Source organism: Polyodon spathula, chromosome 12 (assembly GCF_017654505.1).
Source record: "Polyodon spathula isolate WHYD16114869_AA chromosome 12, ASM1765450v1, whole genome shotgun sequence".
Classification (NCBI taxonomy): domain Eukaryota; kingdom Metazoa; phylum Chordata; class Actinopteri; order Acipenseriformes; family Polyodontidae; genus Polyodon; species Polyodon spathula.
In genome coordinates this window covers 27868302-27884463 of record NC_054545.1, presented here as the reverse complement: position 1 = coordinate 27884463, position 16162 = coordinate 27868302, and the positions used below count along the sequence as shown (strand labels likewise).

The 16162-nt window shown below is 35.5% G+C and overlaps 1 protein-coding gene across 1 annotated transcript; it reads right to left on the bottom strand.

Annotated features, from left to right (window-relative positions):
- Positions 1-567: 567 nt before the first annotated feature.
- On the bottom strand, positions 568-8165 carry LOC121324467 (zinc finger matrin-type protein 2). The gene is made up of 6 exons (XM_041266390.1): positions 8128-8165; positions 6787-6877; positions 6307-6430; positions 3572-3645; positions 3276-3421; positions 568-1553 (listed from the first exon to the last, which is right to left on the bottom strand). The coding sequence occupies exons 1-6, from the start codon at positions 8143-8145 to the stop codon at positions 1410-1412; spliced, it is 597 nt and encodes a 198-aa protein (XP_041122324.1). The 5' UTR covers positions 8146-8165; the 3' UTR covers positions 568-1409.
- Positions 8166-16162: the final 7997 nt, after the last annotated feature.

The window sequence follows — 16162 nt, the reverse complement described above, 5'->3', positions numbered from 1 at the left end:
AGTGCATGAAGTTCCTATTATTATTATTATTATTATTATTATTATTATTAATTATAGTACAAAGTAAAACGGTGGACAGCTCCCGTGGTTAGAATCTGAGAGATATAATCCCATATTAAAACCCGAAATTAACTTTAAAAGATAGTAACCTACTACCTTATCTGCATTCAGTAAAAGTACAGCCACTGTAAATCAGTGTTGAAGAATCTTCTGGAACAGATTACACAACCTAAATTGTATTTTACACAATAACATATTTTGGAAACAGTTGTGTTTTGTGTGTGTAAAGTAAACACTATTATAAAATTATTGTGACACTTGTTTTAAAGTATGTTTTTCATAAACCAGTATAAATTCCTGGTTTGGGGTATAAGCTTTGTTCAAACAGCAGTTTATTTCAATGACATTTGGGAGACCCCTGTCCTTCTTGAGAAAGAACTGAGCAGCTATTTATAAAGAACCAGTTCAGTTCTGCTCCTGTTAAACTCAAACAATTAATTCATGTTCTTGAAAATACAAATAAAAAAAAATAAAATAAAAAAAAATATGTACACATTAACACTTATGTTAAATGTTAAAATAACAGTTTTATTATAAGAAATAAAACATCAGACAGCGCCCTTGGTCAGACCTCCAGGGTGTAACTGTTTGTATTCACATGAAGTAACCACTGAGCAACCCCGGTGTTGATGGAGGAGCAGATAGTAAACCTTATGTTGTAACCAATATGCCACTGAAGATTTGTTTACACAACAAAATGCTATTTTAATCCATTAATGCCCAAACTACCCGTACTGTAAAAGAGCCAGCGGAAAACTTTTTTTTTTTTTTTTGGTTAATATTTATTTGATGGATTACAGGGATCACTATTAGTTTATTGAGCAGTCGCCTTTATCCAAAGCAACTTAGAGACTAGGGTGTGTGAACTATGCATCAGCTGCAGGGTCACTTACAACGTCGTCTCACCCAAAAGACAGAGCACAAGTAGGTCAAATGACGTGCTCAAGGTCACTCAGCGAGTCAGTCGGGATTTGAGCCGGGGACCGCCTGGTTATAAGCCACCAGACCACACAGTCTCCTATAGTGATGTCTGTCGACAGCTTCTGCTGTTATTACACTTTAAGACAAAGGTTATTGTGAACTATCAATGGACAAATTTGTTTCCAAAAATTTAAGACAAAATAAAAAACAAACATACTTAGTCCATTATTTTTATCCCCAGCCCCACACACATTCATATTCCTTGTATAACAGGAATCAACAGATGCTGGGATGCAGTACAGATGACTAAAGATGACTTCTTGTATATATTAAAAAAGTACAGTTTATTTATGACTCAGAAGAGGATGTGCATCAAGGCTATAAAAAAAGAAAAAAGGAAAGACGGCAAGTGGGGGGTAGAGGTCAAATCAGTGGCCTTTTTTTGAGGAACCAAATCCTGAGAATCCCATAACTGCGGCCATTTCATCATCTTCCTCAAAGTTGAGATCTTCATCAGCCTTGCGCTTTTTCTCTTTCTGCTTTTCCTTCTTGTATGCCTTTGCTTTCTCCTCCTGTCAGTGAAATGAATAACATTGCACATGAGGAAATGCTCTCCCTGCATCAACCTAGTCATCCAACAACACACCCAGGGACATTACACCATTATTCATTGAGCTCACAGACCAAGCTGTACCCAGGACCTATTCAGCTAAGCAAACAATTCTAGTTCTCTATGTGCTTTCTTTACCACAAATGGGTAAGATGTAATTGCACCAGTCAAGCTAAAACTTGGATCTAGGCTGAGCAAACATGTGACTTCATTGGCAGCACATCTTTCCTACCTAAACAGTAGGGTTGGACGATAATGAATTTCAGCTATCGATTATTGTCTGTAAATTATCACGATAATCGTGACTATTGGCCGAATAAATAAATTAAAAATTATTGTAATTTATCTACTTTCTACTTGAGCAGCATGACAACCAGCAGTCTAAGTCACCCGAGTTTAGAAAAAACAAAAACTAGACAGTATATGCACAGAGTGTTTAAATTTCTGGTGCCCAGAACAGACACGAGCATAAAAATACACCTATTGTAATTTGTATATTAATAAATTGTGCAGTTCTTATACAAGAACTTTTTTTTTTTCTTATTTAACATTCACTTTAATTCTAGTTTTACTTTCACAAAAAAAAAAAAGAAGCGCCACCAAATGTATTACTATAACTAAACAAAATTGCTAATGTTACCTGGAAGTATTTGTTTTCTTTACTTGTGTGGCGAATCTGCCATTAAGAGATCACACTAGGTTTTTGTGTGCGTCTCTGTGTATGGAGTTGTATACTATTCGTAACGTACTGAGTTTTGCATGTCGCTGCTTGTATGCAGACAGTTTAATAAAAATAAACAGCCTATCCTTCCATTAAAAGTTAACCCTCTTCTATTTATGCTGTTACCCTTTTTTAGAACAGCAACACCATGTGCAATGCATAGGCTGCAGTGTAGTATAAAATAAAGAAGCAGCAAAGTTTTTTTAGGCTATATTAAACATATGCCATATGGTTTTCTTTTTACAATTACATTCAATTTACATACAAAAAAACCCCAGTGTCAAAAGGTTTAATAGTTGTAAGTTCCACTTTCCTACTGTAATTTTACAGTGAGCTTGCTATTTATTTTACAAACAATATTTGCGTTTGTTAGAAAACCAGTCATGCTTTGCCAGCGTAGAACTTATTATCAAAATGAAACCATGACGTAAAGTTTAAGCCTAAGCATATTGTTTAAAATCAATACTTAACTTCCCAATGTACGCAGTTCTCACACAGATCATGTTTTACGCCTCACGCAGAAAGTTCAGTGCTGCTTACTGCTCAATGCAGAGCTGATTCCTGCTTCACGGTCACGGACAATAATTATGATTATCGATAATTTTTTTGCAGCAATAATTTTATTGCGTTGAAAAATTATCGGGATTATCAATATTATCGATTATTGCTCCAACCCTGCTAAACAGTAGAAATATATACCCCACAGAGCTTTTAATCTTGACATTTAAAAAAATTAAAATCAATTTACGCCTTTTAAGTTTCATAAAACTTAACTGTAGTAACAATCTAGCCCCAAACATTCTGTAAAGATAAACATCTTTTGCAGTAAAATTAAGCTCTAAAATAGCAAGATGTACAGTTTCAATAAATGCCTCTCATTTTGAAAGTGGTTTAAAGGTGTTCAATATAAATTCAGACTCATCCATGTTCAATGTATTCGGAGCACCCAGACTGGCTTCTTACCTCCTCCCGGAGTTCCTTCATTCGTTCTTCAAAGTCATACTCTTTTTGTTTTTCCTCAATCTTCTTCTTGTTTGCCTCAAATCTTTTCTTTACCTGATCCAGAGATGATCGTTCCACCCTCATTGACATACCCAAGTTTCTCTGATCTGAAAGGTAAACACACACAATGTTACAGCTTAATGAATTACAGCGCATCTTATTTGTATTACTTTTGGCATTAGATAATATCACCACACTTGACTAGTCACTTAACACCTTCAAAAAAGCAACACACACACACCTGAACTCATACTTACGTTTTTTGCCATTGATATGATCCAAAAAGTTAATAGAATCCTTAACCACACAATCACAGACATTGCAGTAATATCTGAAAAAAAAAAAAAAAAAAAAAAAAACAAGCAGAAAGAGGGTTTATTAAATATGGAAAACATTTACAAAGTGTACTTAGCAGTATTAGAACAAAATCCCAATTCAAAGAGATACACATAAGACGACTGCAAGAGAGCCTTGCTGCCCAATCCAAGCCCGACGGGACCAGACAATTAGTGTCAGGTTCGGTTCGGGTCGGGTCGGGTCAGATGCAGTTTGTGTATTGTAGTTCGGGTCGGGTCAGTGTGTTATCAGGGAGTGGTTTATGCCATTTTTAATTTTAAATTAGTATTTTTTTTTTTTCTTCCTCTGTGTGCAAGTGCTTCCTAAAACTCACTTCCTGCTTCACAATTTTTTAAAAACCACTCACCACCATAGGTTCTTTGAGATATTACCTCTCTAATATTATCATCTCACAAACCCGCTTATTAATTTTGTGCAGCCTGTCAAACAAGCCTGGGGCAGACAGGCATGGCACGGCACACGAGGCATTTTGGTGCCTGTATCGCAGGCACTACTTTCATATGGTGTTGGACAGATCAGCACAGGATTATATCGCTAGTCCAGCGTACCCCTCAAACCAAAATCAGAGCGTTTTTTTTCTCACTGCTGTGTGGTACCGTCATGGATTAATCAATCACAGCCAAGTGTTGACAACATGTGCTTTCCAAGAAAAATGATGAATGAAACTTGACCAAGCACCCTGAAGTGCTTGATCACTCCCATATTTCATACAAGGACAGGCAAGTCAGTATTTTATACATCGCCCCTGATAAGCCTCCTTCCTCTAGCCAATTTGATACTGTTATCATGTTTTCCCTTTTTTTTCTGTAGTTCACTATTTTTACTAAATAACTGGCTGTAAAAGGATAACTTTTCTAACACTAGTAGTAGACTACTTCCTGTCAACAACATACTGTATGTTCCTTTGCTAAGCTGATGGCTCTTTTCATACACCTGCATATCGATGACAGAAAAACAACTTTGAAAAGTTGTTTCGCTTGGTAGTTTTCTAAAAATTGAAAACTGTGACATTTCAAAATCTAACATGAAATACTGTAGTACTATTGTAGACTTCTGAGATACAATTTTGTAGTTTCTTAGATTGCATGATGTTAAATAAAACATCGACATTATGTTCAAATAGTTTTTTTTGTTTTTTTTTTTTTTTTTTAATTGTGCCTGCATCTTAATATTCTACTAGGTGACGCAAAACTTTCGGCTACATATGTAAATTATATTCGAGTACTGACAGCTACTGTACCGCGTAGTGCATACCGCTCCCTAGTGTCAAGGTGCAGACTAGCGGTGTGGTACCGTGAAAATGCCCAGAGGTGACGCACTGCACCTCTGTCTGTCTGTCTCGGTCTTTAACGGGATACAGTTCAGTTACAAAACACTAACTTCACCAAATTTTAAGTCAGTCATACAAACACACACACACACAAAAAAAACACTAAGTGAAACGCCTAATTGATAGCTCTCATCAGTCGATAATTCATGCATTTTTCTAGATAATTACACCATTTTGTTCCAGGTAATGATACAAAACGTGTTTGTCCTGTAGTAAACTATATGCATTTGTTTAAATGTAAAGAACAACTAAATGCAAGTATTAGAACAGTGCTCTTTAATTCACTGTTAGTTTTCTTTCTTTTTTTCCCACGGTTTATATCACAAATTATGCCTGCACAGCAAACGTGATATAAAAGTGGGTTCATCTGTATATGGTCTGATGGAGGGAAAAAATAAATAAATAAAAACCTATCAACAGGAGAACATGCAGCAGGGGAACGTTCCGGTGCTGGAAAGAGTACATCTAAATCCACTGTTTGGAAAAATTACGACATTGTTTTATTCAGCAATAATAAAAGTCCATGTGGCTTTGTACAACGCAAATCTTGCAAAACATTACTAAAATATGAGAGCAAAAAGACGGAAAATTCATCTCTGCAGCGGCACACTGAAAGGGGAGTATTTGTCCTGTAGCTGTAAATGCCATAGACGTGGTGTAATGTTTATTGTTAAACCTTAAATTAGCTGTTTGATATGACATAATCTTCTCCAAAATGAGTATACGAATTTGCAAGAGCATCTTCTGTGTGGCCACTTATGGTAACAAAGTTCTGAAGAAGCCTGTTGTCTTCTTTTAAAATAATGCAGTGTTGAATTAATAGGAAAGGAAGTAAATTAATTCAGAGTGACTTTATTTACGTTTTAACTGGAAACCGGGAATACTCTACAATGAAGGTACTTAGTTTCAATAGCGTGTGTTTGGAATATATTTGTGGAGTTGTTCAGGTCGGGTACGCAAATATTTCAAAGGGCTTGGGTCGGGTTCAGATATGTTTGGTCTGGTTCAGATTGGGTTTTAAATTTAGGCCCGAGCAGACCTCTAAACTGCAATATATTTACATTATGCAGCATTACACACCGAAAACCTGAGATTACCAAATAGAATTTCCAACTCCCTTAACTTATTGCAATACAGAAAATTGTGACTTTAATAAACTCATTCCATAATTTTCCTTTATGTATGATCTGTTTTATTGACAATAAAAACTGTATTCGTTTCCTGCCCTATTTAATGCATTATGGCTTGGAATAAGCACCACTACTAAGGCTAGTTGGTGGTCCATAAAGACAGTAAATAACATACCCTCCCATCTCAGCCTGGGGGGTAGTTTTGGTGATAACAATGGTCTTCCCAAGCTTCGACTCCAGGTCCACCTTGTAGTCCCTGTGCCGTAAAAGCTCCCGCTTAACGGGAGGGAAAGGTTTGCCTGAAAGAAGCCATGAAAAGTTTCCAGATCAGTAACAATGCATTTCTAATTAAACAGAAGCAGGCCTACATGTGACTCAAACATACCATTACAATGTGTTTTGATAGAGATACAGAGATATAGATAGAGGAAAATACAACCAATACATATAATAGTGTGTCTATCTATAGAAAAAATGCATTAAATCGCAGAAGTTAACTGCAATTAATTAACAGCCCTAATAATAATATTTACTAACATGAAGACATTTACTTTTTCAATAGGCAAATAGCAGGCACAATATATAATCTCTTTAACACACCACAGTATACGATGCTTATTCTAAATATTACATTAGTTTACCAAGATATACGTACCATCTTTCTTTTCTCTTTCTTCTGTCAAGCGCTTCTGAGCTAACTCTTCATACTCATCTTTGTCCCATTTCCTTCGGAAGTCATTTTTTGCCTTATGTTAAAACAAAAACTAAATTAATGTATGCCCAACAAACCCTGCAACTCTAAACTCATACAAAATTATAAGATACATTTTAAATATTTAATTCTATTTTTTAAACATGTTTTGTGACTAGTGGTATAAAAATGAGAGAAGATACACACGCAGGTGTTATATTATTATTGTCAGGAAACTTCAAAAGTCAAAACAAGCAACTACAACGAAGTTAGACCAGGCAATTTTAGTTGAATTGCAGGTACCACTGGTTTAGTCCACTTTAAACAGACTAACTTTGCAACTAGAAAATCCCCAGAAACTGAACAAAATTACTCCCAATTGCAGCGTACCAATCAGAAGATCCAGCCAATTAGTTTAGCTGATATGGGAACTAAACCATATACCACTATATAGCAAACATAAACCAGAACTTTAGAAGAAACATGTTCTGTGCGCTGTAGTGCAAATATAATTCGACCACATTTATCCTCTTTTACCTAGGTTATTTACATTCTAATTTTTTCCCCTATATCTATGTTTAACATCAACCAGACTTAAACTAATAACATCTGTCAAATAAGGTAACCGATCTACAACATGGGTATGCTGTTAAAATAGCGTATATTCATAGCGCAATCTACACACCACCATTGTGCTCTGCGTACATACAAGTAAAAGCCTGCAAGATAAAGACTGTTTGGTATTCGTGTTTTCAATATTCGTTTAACATGCAAACAATGCCATGCATACGGCAATACTGTATAATGTGCATTACGAATTTCAAGAATATACATTATTCCTGAGTTATGCAATACAGACACGAGGAACGTAAAGAACAAAGTTGTCATATGTATAACTCATATTTAACAGATTAGAAAGCACTTGAGAAAGGGTCAGAGCAATCAGACTACTGAGTCTTAACTTCACAGGACTATCCTAATCCCCTGACTTAATGTGGATCTTTTTGTGAAGACAGACTATTCCTGCAAGTGAATGAAGTGGACTTAATGTGGTACTCTGCAACGCACCCATAAACACTGTATATCATTTAACTACAAATGTGTTTGCTGAACAGTGCTACTAAACCAGCCAGGAAGATGTATACTGGATTTCTCAAACAAAACGTGTTCAATTTGTCTACACACATTTAAATGTTTTGAGCAAATACTACATCAAATTGTTAACTAGAAACGTCGATAAATTACATAATATTGTTATTATATATCGTATTAGTCAAACAACAATAAACAATAACAAAGACCAACCCCACTGCCGGACGCCATCTTGAAAGCAATGCCTTCGCAAAACCTCCGGAAGTAACGACACGAAGACCATAGATATCTTGAGTTAACTAGACACAGCATTGGAAATATGTTCGTTATTGGGATTCAGTCTGAACAAATACATTTCTCCCGATTCCTGTTTTAAATACACGGTATGCATTTACATTATTCTAGCAAAAGTGCATACCAACAACCATATAATTATTATCTCCATTTTCGTATCATTTGTGAATCAAATGGATTGCATTCTGTAGCTTGGCATTGTTCTGGCGTGTTGCTAATTTATCCGTTGTTTGAAAATCCACTCTTGCAGCCCAAAGTACACTACGAAAATCAGATAAAAAAAAATATATATATATATATATATATATATATATATATATATATATATATATATATATATATATATATAAAAATATATATATGGAGCTCTATAATGAGTTCCATTAATCACAATGTTAGAATCTGTTTAAGTATCATAACACAACTTATATATATATATATATATATATATATATATATATATATATATATTATATATACATACACACACACACACACACACACACACACACACACACACACACACACACACACACACAGACACAAAAACACAAAAACACATTTATCCGTGAATTGGGAATTTCTACAGACCCCAGGATTCAAACCAATCCAAAACCGCATGATGACCTATTCAAATATGTTAGATTGATTTTGTTTAGTGGCTATTGTCCATGCAGAAACCTGAAAGTCAAAAGTTCTTAAAATATTTAATAGATACACAACCATACTCATTACAGCCAACCCATCATATCCACACTTATTAGGGGTTATCCACAATATAAATAGTAAATACTAGATAAATGTTAAAATTAAGTTTCAATTAAAGAAAGAAACTACAAATTCACAAGACATTCTTTAACAATTTAAGAAATGGTATGTTGTTTACTGCTATCAGAGACTTCATACCCACTGTAATCAACACGATATTACTTCAGCAATAACAGCAAATGATACAGAATTATTCTACCAATGTGTTTTACCTGTCAGGCATATCCTGCACCACACAAAATTTCCAACCGCACATTCCTTCATTTCTGTTTCATTTTAAAGAAATACCAGAAACACTGACTTGCAAAAGTATTTATATACTTATAGTATTTATATTACTTTAATGTATATAGAACTACCGCACTTAGTCAGAACAGTTTGAAAATAAACCTGATACAAGCATTAATGGCTTATTTTGTACACACAACTTCTCCCCAACACTCAAGCTTACTGCCAGGGATCACCCATGTAGGAAGCAGCATCAACTGAGCTGAAAGAAAGCTTAGGCTTTGGGGTCCATGCAGGTGGGCATACTGCCCTAGAGGCTGGACCCCTGGCTTGTTGAGGAGTAGATGACAGGCTCAACGAGGCAAACCATTGATCTGATTGGACTCTTTGGTTGGAAACTGCTTCATTGTGTTGGTCTTCCTTCTTTGAACTATGTAACCATTCAACTGAGACTGAGATCCCAAACTGCTTAAAAAATCTAGAAAATTTAAACTGATACTTTATAACATCTGCATTTTAATATACTAACTGGTGGATAATAAATACTAGTGGATATATCCCATAATAAATAGACAGTTATTACAAGAAACACATGCTCTTTAACATCAGCAGGAGCTGTCAAACTGAAAGGAATTAGAGTAAGCTCCCAACAACAAGCAACACAGAACTTTAGAACTCAGGCCATAAAAAAAAAAAGTCACTAGAGATTCTAAAAAATACTGCATGGGGTAAAGTGTTTTAAATGAGAATCTAATGCTCATCCTCAGGTGGGATGCTTGGATAAACCCCTCGGGCTTCACTCTCAGGATTTATGTAGCATCCCACCCCTCAGGTGGGCATTCTATTCTCATATCACACACTACCCCATGCATTATTTTTTATTTCATTATTCCCTGTTTGATGTTCTGTTATGTGTGTTCTCTCCTGTTGTTTCTGATATCGTAATTTACCATGCTTACCTACCAGTTCCAGCACAAAAACCTGGGGTATGCAGCTATAATTCAGGCAGCTACATTAGCATATCAAGGTTGAAAGGCTTTATAGTTTGTTTGTTGTTTTTTTTTTTTTTTTTTTGTAAAATGCTACCTTTTAAAAAAAGGATACAGTGAAAGTGGAAAAAAAAACTGACAAACCAACAATGCCTGGTTTCTGATGAAGCAGGATGAACAGAAGGCTAGACTGGAAGAATGTAGTAAACATTCATCTCTGAATCCATTTTTTTGTGTAAATTGTACATGGTTGTGATATACTGCAGCTTAAAATGAAAGACACATATTGCACAGCATAGGCAAAGCCGCAATTCCACACGCTGAAGTTCATCGTGAGCCTGGACTCATAGAGCACGCCCACTTGCTGGAACAAGGAGATGAGCCTGTCTTCATAGACACCTCCGGGGATCTGATTGATCAACACCTTACAACCGAGAGGAGGTGGGAACCCAGTCCAACCTGGAATGACAGAGAGATGAGACAAGACAAGACTTTAATGGGCATCCACACTGGTCCTGCCTTTCCGGTTAATGATAAATTAATGTTTGGAGACTAGCAATGTGTGCTGAACAATGTTCCTTACATTATATAAATGGGGTCTACACGAGTGTGAAATTCATATCGCCTGACGCCCAGGACAACAACATTTGTGTGAGAGACAACAAGTGTTGCCGCTATACTTTACCCTTCGGATAAGTACTTTTTATTTATTTTTCCTATGTTCATTCTGTTGTTAGAAACACACTCAGTGTACATTTTTTGAGAGCCCCACAAGTTTTGAGAACTGAATTTCAAAAGTCTAGCACCTACACACAAACATTTAAAAAAGTGTTTATGTCCCACCCCCATGGCCGTAACTAGCTATGAGGATACCAAGGTTGTGTCCTCGGTTGTTTTGCTGCATCATCAATGCTGAAGCTCATGTAAAAATTATGGTAAAGTACAAAAGACACTTTTGTGCAACATAGATTTGGAGGTTGAATAGCAAATACCAAGCAGTCATATAAATACTGCCAGCTTGAAACCTAAGTTTGACCTCATTAGAATGTATGCTCTGGTTATGATGCTGCCCACCCCTATCACTTCTGATTAGCTAGCTGTGGGAAAAGGAGATCTTCTATTGATTACAAAGAAAGCCAGAAATGGCTGCCAAGAGAGCCTCTGGAAATGCACTGACTAATTTTTTTAAACTTAAGGCATTTACTTTTTTTTTAAACAAAAATAACAAATAAGTGATGGTGCTTTCTAATTGTCAACTTAGTGGTCAAGCGTGTACATTACTTGTTGGGATATTTAAAAAAAAAAAACATGAAATTTATTGTTTAGAAGCATTTCAAGACACATTTTCCCTGGCAGAAAATGTAATGATTCTTGTTTTCTTTCGATTTTAGTGTCGCTAACCTAGTTTGATATATATATATATATATATATATATATATATATATATATATATATATATAGAGAGAGAGAGAGAGAGAGAGAGAGAGAGAGAGAGAGAGAGAGAGAGAGAGAGAGATAGATAGATAGATAGATAGATATGCAAATGTTTACATTGGAAATTTTGGGGGAAATTTCCCCAATGGAAATTTATAATTTCTAGAAATTTCTTGAAAACAAATAATTTTTGGAAAAATCTTTTGTAGCAAAAGTTTTGCTTTTGTGGATGAGGGAAAAAAAGCTACAAGAAATAGATGTCTATAATTATTTATTTCAGCATTTTGCAAAACTCCAAAAATGCAAATTCAAAAGTATTCATACCATTTGATGAAATGACAGTATTGTTTGCAAGGTGCTTGAAACTTCAGAAAATTAAAAGTCTAGAAAATGCTGGATTGTAAGTGAACATTCTTAGAGATATAAAAGGGTTAGGCATAAGATGATTGCTGTCATTACCAATATGTCAATATGGGAAAAAGTAAAGAGCTATCTGAAGATCTTAGGCAATAAAAAATATTTATTGCCATAAAGCTGGAGCATGCTACAAGATTTCCAAAAATATGAGTATCCCAATTTTAACTATTGTTTATATTATCAAGAAGTACAAGACTCATGGTACTGTCACAACACTCCCTCGGCCTGGAAGAAAGAAGGTTCTTTCACTAAGAAAAAGTAGAAGAATTGTTATTCAAAGTGAACTGGCTGCAAGTGGGCCTGGGATTTCCATTTCAACCACAGGTTGAGTATTGCATGGTGAAGGTCTCAGTGGTAACAGGACAAGGAAAAACCCACTCTTAAGAAAACGTCACCAGTTTAATCGCTTAAAGGGGAACTGTAATGCAAATGAATATATAACCATTTCAATAGAAAATATGATAACTAAAGCTTTTGACACATTTTCAGCCTCTCCTTGAGTAGTGTATTGTACAAAAACCATTAAAACAAATCAACATTGAATGTATTGGAGCTCTCTTCCATTGCGCTTTGTGTGACATCCTGTCGTTGACTCACTCTATAGTTACACATAGTATTCTATTGAGCGGATGCCACGTTCCTATATTAGGTAGCGACTGTTTTGTTATATACGCCCTTTGTTGGTTTCAAGGCTTAAACACACAAAAATACTTTTTGTTGTTGTTTTTCCTTGTTATTTTTGCACATGAACGCTTTGCATTCTGACATAATTCACTGGTGTGGGTGGCTGCCAACAATATGACGTAACAGCGGAGCCAGAAAGGTACCAATATAGTGACGGCCTGCATTTCTAGCTGACAAGAAAATTTAAATACTGGCCAAACGTTTGACTTTTTAACAAAATTGGCGCAGCGAGATACATATGTTATGTAAACAGAAGATTTAGAGAGCCTTGTTATTTTGAGTACAGTTCCCCTTTAAAATTTGCTTAACGGCATTTGAATGGATAGGATGGATCTGGTCAAAGGTTTTGTGGAGTGATGAAAGCATACTTGGTCACACTGATAGTCATTACTTTTAGAGAAAGTTTTGTGAGATGTACCAAGAAAAGAACACCATACCTACTGTCAAGCATGGAGGTGATAATATCCTTCTAGGGAGCTGTTTTTCCTTTAATGACACAGGACATTTAGTTCCAATACATGGTAAAATGGATTCCACAGCATACAAAAAGATATTGGCCAATCATCTGAAACCCTCCGTTACAATACTTGGTTTAAAGTGTAAATCTATTTCTGTAACTTTTTTTCCTCATCCACAAAAGCAAAACTTTTGCTACAAAATATTTTTCCTATAATTCTTTGTTTTCAAGAAATTTCCAGAAATTATAAATTTCCATTGGGGTATGTAAACTTTTGACTACAACTATATATATATATATATATATATATATATATATATATATATATATATATATATATAAACGATATTATTTATTTATTGGACTAGCACAATCCATCAATTTGTGAAACTGTTAAAACATGAAGATTGTGAAATATATTTATAATGATATAAATGAACTGCTTATATATGAGTATCTGTACAAATGTTATTATTATTTTAAAGTAAAAGACTGGAAATACCATGGCCATGTGTTTATGTATTGACTCATTTATGTATTTATTTTTCACTGAGAGTAGTGCAGAGAAAGAATAGTGTGCTTTTGTACATCTTGAAGAATTTAATGAACCAGTCAAGCTACAAGGCTAGATCCATCCCCGTTAGTCACTAATTGATTGATTCTGTTCAATGTTAAATAACTCCACAATCCTACAAGTTATAGTCTACTTTTTTGTGTGTGTTTTGTGCCATGGGGAGTGGGCAAGCAGATTTTTAAAAAGGATAAGTAGATTGTTCTAACATTTTGTTCCTTGGACAACAGGTTTTTACAAAAATTGTACATTCCTGGTCTATTTTTGGTGTTGCACTATATCTGTTATACAATTGGAATGCATTATTTTATATAAACTAGGATCAGACTGATCAGACTTTTGGTATACCAAAAACATATACTGGGGTGACTCACAAGATCACTGGCCACTCACACCAGGAGGAGGGCCACCATTCTTCCTTTGCCAATTGGTTTGCCCCAAGATAATCCCACAGTGATGTGTCAATACTGCTAGTTCTGTGTGGCTTGTTTCTCAGTACTTTAAAGTACACATTAAAATAATGGCTGCAAATTTATTTATACTGTATTTGATGTCAACTTACCAGTTTGTTTAACTTAAACAATGTATTCAATTCACATCTATTTCTTATACACTGTATATGAAAGGAAAAGTTATCCAACTATCCCCCACCAAAAACAAAACAAAACAAAACAAACAAAAAAAACACTAAACTTATATTTTTTAAAAAATATTACCTTGACTGCAGTAGGCTACTGGAGTTCTATGAAGAATTTTGTGAAAATAAACCTCAAATGCTCACTACTATGGCTTAACTGGCTCTTAAGTCAATTATTTTTTTGTGTTTGAAACATGCCTTAAAATAATAGCAATAATAATGTGAATTGTCTAGGTTACCCCCACATAAAAAAAGGTTAATTGGTTACAAAACTGACATTTCAGACAATGTATGTCAGCATATATGGGTGCAGGTTACACAATACTTTTAAACTGTTTTCCATAGCGATGTATTTTCTTATTCACAGAAGTTTTACCGAGCTTAAAATGGAATGGAAAAAGGCCTAATACACAGCAACATTACAGCCATGTTTCTCAAAGGTCAATGAAGGAAATTTCTGGTCCTCCTGTCGTATTTATACAACAAGTAAATTGGTGTAAGTGAAATACGACAGGTAATACCAAGTTGTGTGAGCAACGCTATACCTCTATTGTATATATTGTGCAGCTGTCAACATCGTATTGGTATATACTAAACAAGCCCCATATACATTTTTGTAATTTCAGTTTCGATGTTTTATGCATTCATCAACCTCCGGGATGGAGGCACTGAACCCACAGGACTTGGTGAGTCAGTAAAGTGGCTAAAGTGATTTAGAGATTTCTGGTCTGATGAGGTGAATATATTATATAAGTCATCTTTAGATATATCCTATATAGAAAGTCTAAACCCCCTTGAATTTTTTTTCACATTTTGTTTTGTCAGTGCCTCAGAGTTTCATGCATTTAAATGAGGATTTTTTTTCCACTTATCTACACACCATACTCCACACTGTTAAGGGGAAAAAAGTTTTTATTGAGAAAAAAATTATATATTAAAAATACAAAACTGAAAGATCATATTTGGGTAAGTCTCCACCCCCTTGAGTTAATATTTAGTGGAAGCACCTTTGGCAGCAATTACAGCTGTGAGTCTGTTGGGATAGGTCTCCCAATTTTGCACACCTTGACTTGGCAATATTTGACCATTTTTCTTTACAAAACTGTTCAAGCTCTGTCAAGTTCCTTGGGGAGCGTTGATGGACAGCAATCTTCAAGTCATGCTACAAATTTTCAATTGGATTTAAGTCAGGGCTCTGACTGGGCCACTCAAGGACATTTACCTTTTGGATCCTTAGCCACTCCAGTGTAGCTTTGGCTGTGTGCTTTGGGTCATTGTCATGCTGAAAGGTGAACTTCCGTACCAGTTTCATATTAATTTTCTCTTCTATCCTGACAAGTGCCCCAGTCCCTGCCGGTGACAAATATTCTGCCACCACCATTCGTCACAATAGGGATGGTGTTCTTTCGGTGATGCGCTGTGTTGGGTTTGCGTCAAACATAACGCTTTGCATTTAGGCCAGAAAGTTCCATTTTAGTTTTGTCAGACAACAAAACTTTTTGCCACATGGCTACATAATCTCCTTAAGTGTTTTTTTTTTTTTTTTTTGCATGCTTCAAACAGGATTCAAGGTGGGCTTTCTTGAGTAATGGCTTCCTTCTTGCCATCCTACCACACAGGCCAGATTTGTGGAGTACTTGGGATATTGTTGTCACATGCACACTCTGACCAGTCTTGGGCATAAAAGCCTGTGGTTCTTGTAAAGTTGCCATTGGCCTCTCGGTAGCCTCTCTGATCAGTCTCCTTCTTGCCCGGTCATCCAGTTTAGG

Excerpts from the sequence above, each read along its gene's own strand:
- LOC121324467 (XM_041266390.1), bottom strand. Across the intron at positions 3,422-3,571 it reads TCATATCAATGGCAAAAAAC|ATCAGAGAAACTTGGGTATG; the intron begins GTAAGTATGAGT and ends TTTACCTTTCAG. Across the intron at positions 1,554-3,275 it reads TGAAGGAACTCCGGGAGGAG|GAGGAGAAAGCAAAGGCATA; the intron begins GTAAGAAGCCAG and ends TTTCACTGACAG.